Here is a 13,393-nt window from a genome sequence, read left to right as displayed (position 1 = left end):
CAATTCAAAAACCAAAGAATGAATCAAATCTGGACACTGGACATTTGATCGAGTCTTCCAGAAGAAAAACAACAGTGCAATCAGTCTATACACTTAAGTAGTAAAGAAACAAAGAAAAGAACAAATAAAATTTCGAGCCTAACTATAATTAATGTACTCTTCTTTGAACAACTCAAGGAAGAAGAAAATCCTCAAACCCTAAAAGATAAAGTAAGATTCATGCCAGTGGTACTCTTCTTTGTAACTCACAGTCACACTTGAATTAGGTTCATGCCCCTGATAGATTCTCCAGGTCCATCCACTTGGTTAGACAACCTAAAATCTACCGCTCAAGTTAAATCATATTCTCACTTCTGATGGAGGGAAAGATCCAACAGAAAACTATATATGAACCAGCAGAAGGAGGTCTGGAGAGGGGTGCCATGTTTCTGGTTCTCACCTATGCTTTATGGTTTTTCTCCTATTGGATTGTGTTAAGTTATACAGTGTCGATTTTATGGGTGTTTAGGTGTGGTGGTTCTATAAGGGTATTATGGGTATTATTGTAAAGTCTTATTTCTTATTTCTGTCTACAATTAAGTCGGTCCTTAGTTGTGGACCCAGTCTTTAGTTGTAATTGCTTATGATTATTAGTACAAATAGATCCCCCCACCCACGGTTTGAGTATTCTACTCACTACTCAAACCATGGGCCAGCTTCTCTTCTTCCATCTCTCTTTGTTATGTCCAGGCACTGATTGAGTTTCTGTTATTGTCACATGATATCAGAGCATTGATTTCAGTATCTGGAATTCCTTCTTGAATCCTATTTTGAGTGTATTTAGGGTTTCTTTTCTTACCTTTTGGTGTACAACTGCCTATGCTGTTTTCTGTCTGTTAGAACCCTAGTTTCTTGATCATGCACAAGTAGGGTTTCATCATTATTGTTACTGAAGTTATCGGAGGAGAAATTTTTTATCTAAAGATTCCCTTATTGTTGGCCAGGGTTTGCTGTTCTGGGCTATGCGCATAGGGTTTTCTCTCCATACACATACAAGCTTAACTCTTTATGGGTTTTGTTTGATGATGCTCATTATACCCCTCCTCTGGTAAGTCACAAGCATCATTGTGAGTACTGTTTTATGGACTGATCATACTCGTTTGATGTGGAAGATCAAATTTCCCTCTTTCCTGCCAAAACCCTAATTTGTCGGGAGATTTTCCAAAAACCCTGTCTCTCATGAGAAGCACCAATTTCTTCATCAGGGACCTGCAAGCCATTTGGGGGGGGGGTGCTGGAAGCATTCTTGTAACTTTCTCAGGTCCCATTGTGGAGACAGATTCTTAGGAGACATAAATTCAGTAATTAAGGGGCTTAGATATTTTCTTATTATTCTTGTAATCAACTAGTTATTGGAGGAGAGTAATGTAGCCCTAGATAGGAGACAAAATCCCACTAGAGGCGAAGCAATAGGATTAAGAAAGGGCTGCTGGTTTTATTGGGCAGTTTGGGGCTGTTTAGGGCAAATTTAGGGTTTAGGCTAGGGTTAGGGATGAATGTGATATATGGTAATGATCAGCAGGTCTAGGGGATTATTTTGATATAAAAATATTGAGATTTGGATGAGTTTAAAATTCCTGCAGAATTAGGGTTAGGGTTTTGGGTTTTAGAAATTAGGAAAACTACCAAAACTACGGTTTCACGTGGGCTGTGAGGGCTGGGCTTGGGATCGAGTTTACTAAACAGGGAGGGGAAGGTTCGATCCAAATATGGGCTGGTTCTAATGGTGAAATCAGGCTGTGGGGATTTTAGATTATTTTAGGGTTTTAGGGTGTTGATGGTGGTAGGGGAAACTAGGGTTTATGGGGAAAATCAAATAAAAATAAAAGGGGGGGAATCGATTGGGAGGGAGGATGAATGGAAAATAGAATTTAATCATTCAAACTTACAGCAGGAATCCACAGGCAGCAGCTTGAGATTTGAAGAAACCTCCCGATCTTCTCGATGCAAGGAGTTGCAGGAGTCCACCCACCCTATCCACCTTGAGATCCACAAGGATATACATTCACAAAGGAGCAGGAGCAGCAGAAAACAGTCTTTTTTTTTTATTCAAAATTCAATGTGGGGGAGCCTCCACGATTTATTATATTTATAATATGGCTAATGCCAATTCCTACTACAAATTAAAGTCTTCTCCTTCACAAAATCGTGGAAGGGAGAGGTTTAAATCTAACTTAACTAATTAAAACAGTAAATTGACTAAGATACCCCTACTAACTTAAGTTAAGAACTAATTAACTTAAATTGGACCACTTGAACCAATTGGATATAACCAATTCTAAACTGGTTCAATCTAAAAACAGAAAAATAAAGCTAAGTATGGAGAATACTAGCAAATAAACCTACTCTATGGCTCCCTAATCAAGCCCTAGGTTCAGGACTTCTTCTTCTTCTTCTTCTTCTTCTTCTTCCTACTTGGAGCTGCATCAGAGAGACAGCTTTGGTCAGGAGGGATAAGTTCCCTGGAGGCTAGCACATTTTACTAAGAGGACACGACAATTGTTCCAAAAGAAATATCTCAATCGCTTCCCTTAGCAGACTCTCTAGCGAGGGTGGTGGGGAACATAGAAATTGTGTATAGAGCTATATCCAATTGTACGAAGTGAGACTGGATTACTTTTTGCCCTCTTTTTGTACATGGTCGGACAGTCCCTAATGTAGTATTACATTGTGATACATTAGATTTGTATACCTTTCTTATATTGGCCATTTGGCTCAATAAAATTACGTTATTCTATGAAGTAAAAAATGCAGTTTATTCGGGCCTCCTTTTAAGCATGTTGATATGCAGAGAATGATCCCTATGGCCCTATCAGCATTATCGTCGATCATATAACCCTAGCCATTCAAAATAAAGCACCAATGTTTAACATGTGATGCAACCCCATCCCCCCCCCCCCACGGGGCATCAGATCCAACTTCTAGAGAATTTCTCGACTCTCCAAGTGGGGTAAAAATTGAATTTTTGATAAGGAAAGAAACTTTACTAAAAAAGAGAAGGGAAAGGGGAGAGCCTGGTGACAACCCTCAAACCAGAGAGAAAGCAGCCAGATTGCACATTGAAAAACATCAACAACAAACTCAGCCTTATCCCAACTTAATGGGGTCGGCTACATGGATCCAAACAAAACAAAGGTCAAGAAAAGAGGGATGGGAGATGAGATAATGGGAAAAGACAAATGAAAGGTGGAAAATAAAAAGAAAAAAGATGGAGGAAGAAAGTAGGAAAAAAAAACACAGCCCAGCAAGTCAGGAGAATCTCAGAAATGACAAACCCTTTGGGATACAAAATTTTTAAATTGAGATAAAACAGAATGACAATAGCAAATGATATATTTCACTGGATATATAGTATTTTATATCCATCTATAATCCATCACAACTCGAGGTTAGACGAAAATTTGACTGTTGAAACAAAATATAATCACTTGATACTTTTTTAAAGGTAGTCATATGACATAGAGTGAACATTAGTCATTTCAACATATTAGTATCATATGTCCAAGAGGAAACATACCACTTCTGCACCATAACATGAACCACAATATGTCTCATTGTGTTCAAGTCGGCCACCATGTCTCTGTAAAGGCTTTTCCATCTGTACCCAATTGATATTTTGAAAAAACATAATAATAAGTGACTTCATAATGCACCAAAAGAAAGAGGTTATAAAACAGAAATACAGAAAGAAGTATTCAATTGCAAACTTTAAACAATAAATTTTAGCAAATGGAAAATACAAAAGCAAGCAAGAAAAGATACCCTGATTTGAAAAAATCTCAAATTTTATGAAGTGGTTAACCATTAAAGCTTCACTTATTTTGTGTGTAGAGAGATTCCTCTCCCGCTTATTTTTCAAATTTTGATATGTGAAAATAAATAAGATCAGGTAGTATAGTGAATTTGGTAAGTACTTGGTTTCTACATTGACAAACAGTTTCGAACAGACAAATAATGCAAAGAGATGACTGGGACAGCAGGAGTAACACTTTTTATTTTATTTTATCACAGTTTTTAGTATTTTTTGCAACCACACTAGAGTACTAGACTATCCATGTGATAACTCCATTAAACTTTCATTCTCTCATTATATTTTGGAAGTGTTGCATAAAGATAATCATCATGTCATATCATCACTTACTTTGGTTGCACCAATCCCGTCCGGCTTAGCTTCAATTACATTCCCATGAGCATCTATTCTTTTCTTGATTATATCATGTTTCTGCAAATAGAAGAAAAATAGCAAAAAAATCAGCCACCAAGAACAAACAGAAGCCAGAATCAGTAAGAATAAAATGACATAAAGAGGTAAGCTTTCAACATGAATTCATATTGCTAGGGAATATCAGCAATGCAGGGTAAAGAAACTTTGAATAGCAGCAAACCATAGACAATATGATGGCAATCTGCTACTGCTTGCAGTACATACCACATCAAGATGTTGCTCTCCACTGATATCCATGGCGTCAACACTGACAATAGAACATGCAAGGGCTGGAAATGTTACATCAAACTGCATTTGCAAACAGAAGAAAAGGACCATCGATCAATAATATAGTTAATGGATCAACTAACTAGATTATCATTACAATAGTCTATCTAGATCCCACAATTAGATAATTCATACATGAATTAGCTCAAGTAGAAGTTTAACACATAATCTGTGAGGGCCAACAGGGGGTGCCGTGGCAAGCCTATGGTAAATCAGAATACATCCTTGAATATCAGCAAGATTTAATGTTCGAGAAGGACTTTCAGATACTAGAAACTCTCAAGACCATCCAAGGGGCATCCCCCTTTAAGGGAACATTGGAGATTCTCCCCTCCCCCCTCTCTCCCTGGGCAGGTTTTCAAGAACAAGTTCACAGAAAACCAATACAATCACAGTTAAAAATCCAAAAGTCCAAGAGGAACCCTCATAGACACTCCTGAAGCCTTGAAGCCCCCCACAAGAGGGCCTTTTTATTTGAATCTTGAAGATTATTTTTTTTGGGGGGTATTCTTTGAATTTTGAAGAACTCAAGTATAAAACATGTTTGCACTATGAGCTGGATTTTTAAACAGTGCTTTTATAAGGAGAAGATATATAATAATTGAACGTTAAAAAGAAAAACTGTCATTACATTGATACGAAATGTTTCTCCTCTAGAAGTATCTACCACAAGCTTTGTTTCGGTAACAGCAAGGAGGTATAATCCTGCAAGCAAGTAGATAGCATAAGTTAATAATAAACAAGCATTTCCTAACAAGTCAAAGAGATAATCTCGCATTTACACTAATTCAGAAACAAGCTATTGGTAAGAACCCTCTTGATTGCACTGAGGCTTTCTTGTACAAGCATTCATTATATCAATTAAGTTTCAGTTATTTAAAGAGAGATCTACAAGATGAGATGTACAATGACTCATTTTAGTAAGACTTTGTTAAGATTCATGCTCTTTCTCTGTCATCAGGGCTTTCTCCCTTCTCCGTGGCAATAAAATAACCTATTTATCAGAAACCTCCCCCAAAAATTTATTTTCTATGACAGAATTAGAAACAAATAACAATAAATAGTTCCAGGTTTATCTACCCATTTTAGTCTGAAGGTGTTTTGCTTAGTAGAACATATGAACCCCAACCTGATTGCTTGGAGTCCAGTCGACTTGCAGGTTCAGTGGTATGTTCCCAATAACCAGAGGGCCAATCTTGTATGGAGAACAAAAACTCAGGTTGAAGGAAAGGGAGGAAGAAATTATGTGGTTCTGATGTGCTTCGTATGCCCATAGTGCAACTTGGTTTAGGAACCAGGAAGGAGATTATGTTGTTACAAGAATCTCAGATAGAAAATGTCTCAGGGGAAATAATATAGTGAAGTGACTATATATGCCAGGTGGTGGTTCAACCAGGGATTATTATAATTTGGGACCCATAATGATCTTCTTGACACAGGTGGGAATTTACTAAATTTCAGTTCTGTTTAGAGCAAGGGGGTTGGAATCAGGCTGACCGTTGACTGAAGGCTACCAGCCAAATCAGGCTATCAGATTAGTCAAAATACCAGAAGGAATTTGATAAAGGCTGAATGAGAGTCGATAAAGGCAACATGGAGGTGATATCGGGACTTTAATGTTATTACAATGAGCTGTTTGAAGAAAGCCAGGAGAACTTCTAAATTGATAAGTTGACCTCCAGAGTAAAAGGACCTTAACCATTGAGTCCTGCTAGGGTTCCATGACGGTTGGACTACAGACAGTCCTAACCTTTGGCTTCCCAAACCCCCCCCCCCCTTTTTCCCCCATTTTCTGCATGAAGTGGTCGCTCTCAGATTAAAACCTCATCTTCATCCTGGCAGCTTGGGCGTGTACCAATTGTACCAAGCAATGGTCCCTTAAGTTGACCTTCAGAATGAGGAGATTAAATGATAGCACCAAGACTAATAACTTGATACATCTACAGTTGGAAAGGCGCTTGTTCACTAAATCCGACACAAAATGTAATCCTGATTGTTGAATGGTTAAGACAAAGACAGAGAGTTAAAACTATGGTGGTAATGTTGAAGGACTGGGAAAAAAAATAGACAAGTCTTAAGACTTTACTGGCAAAACACTGAGAAAAGAAGGATAAAAACCATTAGTGGGGTTTTCAGTATATCCAAATCACAAAAAGGAAATCGTTAAGTAGTATAGTTGATGTAGATCCAAGCCTCCTCGAGTTGAAGAAGCCACCCTAGGCATAGGGTCATAGTAGGAGCCTTAGATTAGTTCTATACTTAGTATTATTTTTATGTTTTTAATTGAACCGGTTCAAATTGGTAGCATCCAATTGGTTCAATTTAAATTGGTCTAATTTAAGTGAAGTGTTCCTATTGGCTAGTAGGATCTTATATCCTATTGGTTAATTAGGAATCTCAGCTATTTAAAGTGTTTTAAGTTGTTAGGGTAAATAGGTCTTTTTGTTTTAAGTTGTTTATTAGTCTCACACTCCTTCCACGATTTTGGAAGAGAGAAGGATTTTAAATTGTATTAGGATTTGGCCCTTAGGCCTTTATTAATAACAGAATCATGGGAGGCCCCCCCACAACTTAGATTTTGAAAATTTCGTTTGCTGCTGCTACTGTTTAGCTCCTTGAGAGTATTCCTTGTGGGTAACATCAAGGAAACCTTGTGAGTCATATCAAGGTGGAAGGGTAAGTGGATCTCCTACGACTCCTTGCATCTTGTAGATCGGGAGGTCATTCTTCAAAGTGTCTTCTTCAAGCTGCCATTGAAGATCTGTTCAATCCACTAAGTTGATTAATAGTTCCAGTCATCCCCTTCTTCTCCTAACCTTCTTCAGCCAACCCTAACACCCCCTTTTATTTTATTTGAGTTCCGTAAACCCTAATTCTTCTAAAATCTGTCCAGCACCATTCCCTCATTAGAACACCACTAGAATTGGACCACAGCTCCCTCTCCTCACCCCTTACACTCAATCTGAACCCTAGGGCCATTCTCCCTTCAGAAACGTTAATTCCCCTCAACCCTATTAAAACCCAAAAAACCCTAACTACTGCCTAGACCTATCTAGCCATCCAAAACCTTTCAAAACACAGCAGAACCTCCCCCTCACTGCCTAGAACACTTGACCCAAAGCCCTCTCCAAAAATCCAATCCTAAACCCTAATTTCACCTATTCTCTTATTTTCCAAAACCCAAAACCCTAACCCTAGGTTTTCTGAATTTTAAATTTTTAGTTAAACCTCATTCAAACCTACATATTTAGCTTCCCCTAAACCTGCTTATTAATACCTTATTAATACCATATAAGACCCATCTCCAAATTCAGAAACCTAACCCTAGAATTTTTCCCTAATTTACATCAATTCTGTCCCATCGAGTTAGCCATTCAGCAGGTCCTGGTTATCTGGCTCCTAGTAGGTCTCCTACCTATCTAGGACCACATTAATAGTGCATATCGTCACATGGTATCAGAGCCAATCTGATCAGTCCTACTATTACTTTCTTTGTTTTGAAAGTCTTTTAGGGCTTTTTCTACTAGTGGTTTGCAGCAACTTATGCTGCTGTATATTCTATGAAACCCTAGTTGAGAAAAACTAGAGTTTCTTACATGAAGTGTTGCTGTTTTCATCCATCTAATGATTGCAACTTGCATGGATCACTCTCCAAAATGAATCTACCTTGAAGACATCAAGTAAGTAGCAACATCAAGGATATGGAGTACATGATATGTGGTTTTCATCATGCAGCAGTAATTTCTGGCTGTTTTGTTACTGGCAGATGCCCTGTTTTTGGGCACTTTTGGGCAGAATCAATAGCTGCATTTTCTAATGATCTGACCATCAGATCCGCCTAACACTTTAGGGCATTAAAGCCCCCTCTGGTAAGGTCCTTTGACCTTGATTTGAGTCTGATCCAAGCCTCGGAATTTTTATGGTGAAAAGTCTCCCAAAATCTGGGTTTTTTATTTCAGATTTTGGTTCTATTTCTTCCTATTACTTATTCTGTTGTTGGATCACTGCAACGACAACAAACTCAGCCTTATCCCAACTCAATGGGATTGGCTACATGGATCCAAACAAAGCAAAGTAGGGAAAGCAAAGGTTTTAAAAAAATTATAAAAAAAAGGGAGAGAGGACTGCCCAGAAAGTCAGAAAAATCTCAGCTAAATGAAATCTGCTACATGGATCCTTGCCTTCCAATAGGCTCCATCCGAGGTCATACTTGGTATAAGACCTAGACTATGCATGTCCTTCCTCACAACTTCTCCTATGGTCATTTTAGGCCTGCCCCTAGTTCTTTTGGCTCCTTCAATCAGGATCATATCACTCCTCCTCTGTGGCGTCCCTAGGCCTCCGTTGGACATGACCATACCACCTCGCGACTCTCTCAAAGCTTGTGATGCAGATTCGTCATCGAAATGGGCTTATTTCTTTAGAAATAAGTCTAGGGTTGGGTTATATGTATGTTGGGCCTTTGATCCCATGGGTTTTCTATGTAATATGCCACTTTTATGGGCCTAAAAGAGTACATAGGTTGCATACGGGATTAGCCCAATATTTAGTCTATTTTTATGTTTTTAATTGAACCGGTTTAAATTGATTGCATCCAATTGGTTCAATTGGTCTAATTTAAGTGAAGTGATCCTATTGGCTAAGAGGTTCTTATATCCTATTGGCTAGTAGGAAATCTTCTTTATTTTAAGTAGTTTAAGTTGTTTTTAAGTCATTAGGACTCTATTTTGAGTCTATTTTAGTTTCCTAGTCAGTTTAAGTTACCTAATAGGTTAGGAATTGGGTTAGGGCTTTCCTTTTAGAATAAAAGTCTATTTTTGAGTCTTTTATATAAGGTTGTAAGAGGGCAAAGCCTTAAACACGAATTTGATTAATGAAAAAGCTTTTGCTTGTTGGCTGCCATTGTTGCTCTCCAAGAGTGTGTGCATCCTTGTGGGCTTATCAAGGTGGAAGGGTGGGTGGAATCCTGCGACTCCTTACGCCGTGACGGTGGGAGGATCCCTATTTCGAAGGTGGTTTCATCCTTCAACAATCCAAGCTGTTGCGGAGGAATCCAGTGTAAGTTTGGGTTTTAATTTTCTGTTTTATCCTTTCTTTCCTTCCCCAATCGATCCTCTTTCTTTTCTGTCCTATTTTTGATAAACCCTAGAAGACTCTAAACTCTGATTCAGATCTGCTCCTCCATTGGAATCTGATCAGATTTGGACCATAACTTCCCCTCATCACCATCTCCACTCGACCCTAGCTGCTGCCCATTCTGTCCATCCAAACCCTAAGATCCCTCTTCTCCATTGACCCTAAAAACCCTAATTTTCTGCTGGGACACATTCAGCCATCAGAAACCTTCCATATTGCAACCGAATCTTCCCCTAGCCCCTCTAACAGTCGACCTTAACCCCTGCCCTTAAATCCTACTTTAAACCATAATTTTAGTTGTTTTTCCTCATTACAAAACCCGAAACCCTAACCCTAAATCTGCAGAATTTTGAAACCTAACCAAACCCAGATATTTTTATATCATAATGATCCTCTAAACCTGCAGATTAAAACCCTATAAACCCCATTCCCAAATTCCCATCCTAAACCCTAATTTTGCCCTAAAACAGCCCCAAATCAGCCCTAAACAGCAGGCTTGACCAAAGCTTGATTCCAATTGGCTCCTAGTAGGGATTATCACCTATTCTAGGACTACATTAGCTTGTCATTGATCGGGGCAATTCCCAAGTCAGCTCTAATACGTTCATTCCTTATTTTATCCTTCCTAGTTTTTCCGCACATCCATCTTAACATCCTCATCTCAGCCACACATAGCTTCTCAATGTGACATTTCTGAACTGCCCAACATTTTGCCCCATACATCATATTCGGTCGTACAACAGTCCTATAGAACATTCCTTTAAGCTTTAAAGGAATACGTCGGTCACACAGCACTCTGGACGCACCTCTCCACTTCATCCATCCCACTTTAATTCTTTGTGAAACATCATCTTCTATGTCACTTTCTTTATTTATGATTGACTCCAGATATCTAAAATAGTCACTTTGAAGTATCTCTCTTTCCACAATTTGCACCATGTCAGTATCTATCATAGTATGACTAAAATTAAACATCATATACTCCATCTCTGTTCTACTAATCTTAAAGCCTCTTGTTTCTAAGGTTAATCTCCATAGCTCAAACTTGGAGTTTATCCCTGCTTTTGTCTCATCCACCAAAACAATATCATCGGCGAAGAGCATACACCACATAACCTCGTCTTGAATGCTCTTGGTTAGGTTATCCATGATAAGCGCAAATAGATAAGTGCTTAAGGCTGATCCCTGATGTAAAGAGTATTATATTGAGAAAGTGCTTAAGAAATTCAGGATGGAAAATTGCACGGCAATTAGATAATCAATGTGTCCCAATAATGATCAAGATAGTCAAGTCATGGGAAATATACCTTCTGCTCAGCCAATTAGAAGCATAATGTATATAATGACTTGTACAAGACCTGACATATGTTATTCAGTACGATTAGTGAACCAATTTCAATCTAATCCATGATTGGGACATTGGAAAGCTGTTAAGAGAATTTTAAGATACTTGTAAGGCACCAAATATCTAAAACTATGTTTTAGTATTGGTGAACTTGAGGTATGGAGATTCTTTGATGCAGATTTTGTTGATGATTCAGATGACCGAAAATCCACTATCGGTCATGTTTTCTTGTTTGGTGAAACAACAATTTCTTGGGCAAGCAAAAAGCAAACGTACATTGCAAGGTATACCATGGAGACTGAATATATTGCATGCAGTACAACAACGACGTAGATGATTTGAAACTCCATGGGCCTATCAAAGTTATTTGTGATAACAAGTCTGTCATCTCTTTAATAAAAAGTGGAACAAATAGTTCCAAGAGCAAACACATTGATGTAAGTTATCACTATATATAGGATATAGTAGTAAGAGGGAAAATTAAAGTTGACGATAAACCCTCGGATGGTAGCTGATCCTATGACCAAGGGATTAACTCTGGAGAGATTAAGAGAGCATGTGGCAAGGATGCATCTAAGGACTTAAAAGCTTAGATAGAAAGCATTCGATTTTAAAAAGATATCCAAGGTTTGCTACATGGGGTTTATCCATATTCATAGAATATATTAGGAAATTTGGGGACATCGGAATTCTAATTTAAGTGAATATGGCATCATTAATAATATGTAAAATTCACATAATTTAAGCTTATGGTTAAATCGGCTAGTAACTTAGCTAGTTGGTAAACGAATGATGGTGGTAACTTTTCAAAGTTTTATATTTGATTCAAGTGGGAGATGTTAGTTCTCGTTAGGATTATGGAATCACATATAAAGTAAGGAGTTTGAGATAAACCCAAACTCTTTGGTGTTGGTTACCACAAGATAATCATACTTATTCAAATTAAAACAAACCCATAAGGGAAGAGTTACTTCCCCAACGGTTTGCAACTTTAGTTTTTGTTTGAACTAACTACTTGGAAAAATAAAGAAAGATAAGGTGAAGAGTTGTGAGAAAGAGAAAACAGTACCTCTTTGTAAAAAGTAATCTCTTTTGGATCTCACCTCCTACGAAACAGTTTATCAAAGAGACACCTCCAAAACAACACTCCTTGGTGAAGGGTTGAGACTTTTAGATCCTATAAAATCTATGGTAAGTAAACCGTTGGGTCTTTTATTTTGATTTTGAGACCACTTATTCTCTCTTCTTCTTCTTCTCTCTAAGTTGCAAACTGTTGTTAACTAACCAGAGTCTCACGACCATTAACTCTTCTCTTTCTCATTTGTTATTATCAAGTCTTTTAGTTTTCATCAAAAGGTACAATGTTTTACTCACCAGCTAGAGCTGAAAATCACCATATTACAGCCAGTATAGCAAGTTCGAGGCAAATGCAATCAGTTCAATAAGATAAAGGATTTGGTGCAAAGAAGTGGCACCACTAAATTAAGATCAGGAACACAATTAATTAAACAATAAAAACAAGATTTATCTTTTCTTGCACACAATATAATTGACGATTTTGAACTCCGCAAACAGTGGCACCAGCTTTGCATATATTTAAGAATAAATCCACCCGTCCAAGGGAAATTAAAGTTCAAAAAAAGCACTATAAGGCAAGGATCGAACAAACAAAGCATATAACAACGTATTAGTTAATTGTTCAAGCAGAGAGAATATCTATTGCACAGATGATTTAACCGTAACGAAGAAACCAGAAAGGAATTAATGAAGCAACAATATCTTGGAAAGAAGAGGACCTTAACTTCAGAGAAGAAAAAAATGAGGGGGGGGGGGGAAGAGAGAGGGAACATACTGAGCTCGGAGAAAAAGAGCAAGAGCATAAGGACGGAAGAAAATATGGTGATAAGTCCTCCGGAGAGGGTTCTGCTATAGAAATCCTCGTTGATCTTGGGGTATGTATCCAAATTTCTAAGCTTGTTGAAGATACCATCCATGGCGACTCTCTAGAGCAGCAGAAGCCAGGGGATCCAAGGCACGCAGCAGAGAGAGAAGCTCGGTTGCTCGTTCGTTCGTGAAAAACCTAAAACACCTCCGGCCCGAAAACCTTAATAGTGATTCATCTGATTCAAGGAAGGGTTAAAGGCGCGGGATCTGCAACTCGGGCTCTCTCCTTTCTTCTTCCTTTTTCTCTCTGCCCTATTCTCCCTTTATTTTATTTTATTTTTGGGTCAGAATTTCTTTTATTTCGATATGAATAGAAAAGTCCCGGCTCGCGCCACCATCTCTATAAACCGGTAAATACTGCTTGCGAATTGCGATGGAATAATTAACGTCCTTACCTTACCAGTACCTACTTACGAGCAGTACTTACGGGTCCTAGC

At 38.2% G+C, this 13,393-nt stretch overlaps 1 protein-coding gene across 2 annotated transcripts in view; it reads right to left on the bottom strand.

The window, feature by feature from the left end:
* The window catches only part of LOC122667361 (endoplasmic reticulum-Golgi intermediate compartment protein 3-like), a 31,000-nt gene extending 17,808 nt beyond the window's left edge, over window positions 1-13,192 (bottom strand). Inside the window, exons 1-5 of one of the 2 annotated variants that reach the window (XM_043863623.1) lie at window positions 12,865-13,192; window positions 5,163-5,236; window positions 4,469-4,552; window positions 4,178-4,261; window positions 3,557-3,634 (exon numbers count right to left, since the gene is read on the bottom strand). In XM_043863623.1, coding sequence (XP_043719558.1) covers window positions 3,557-3,634; window positions 4,178-4,261; window positions 4,469-4,552; window positions 5,163-5,236; window positions 12,865-13,006 — 462 coding nt within the window. In that variant the 5' untranslated portion in view covers window positions 13,007-13,192. Of the gene's footprint in view, window positions 1-3,556; window positions 3,638-4,177; window positions 4,262-4,468; window positions 4,553-5,162; window positions 5,237-12,864 lie in introns of both variants that reach the window. The other variant, XM_043863622.1, reaches the window with a different exon arrangement.
* Between the last annotated feature and the right edge of the window lie 201 nt (window positions 13,193-13,393).

Source organism: Telopea speciosissima, chromosome 7 (genome assembly GCF_018873765.1).
Source record: "Telopea speciosissima isolate NSW1024214 ecotype Mountain lineage chromosome 7, Tspe_v1, whole genome shotgun sequence".
Classification (NCBI taxonomy): Eukaryota; Viridiplantae; Streptophyta; class Magnoliopsida; order Proteales; family Proteaceae; genus Telopea; species Telopea speciosissima.
This window is presented reverse-complemented; position numbering and strand designations above follow the sequence as displayed.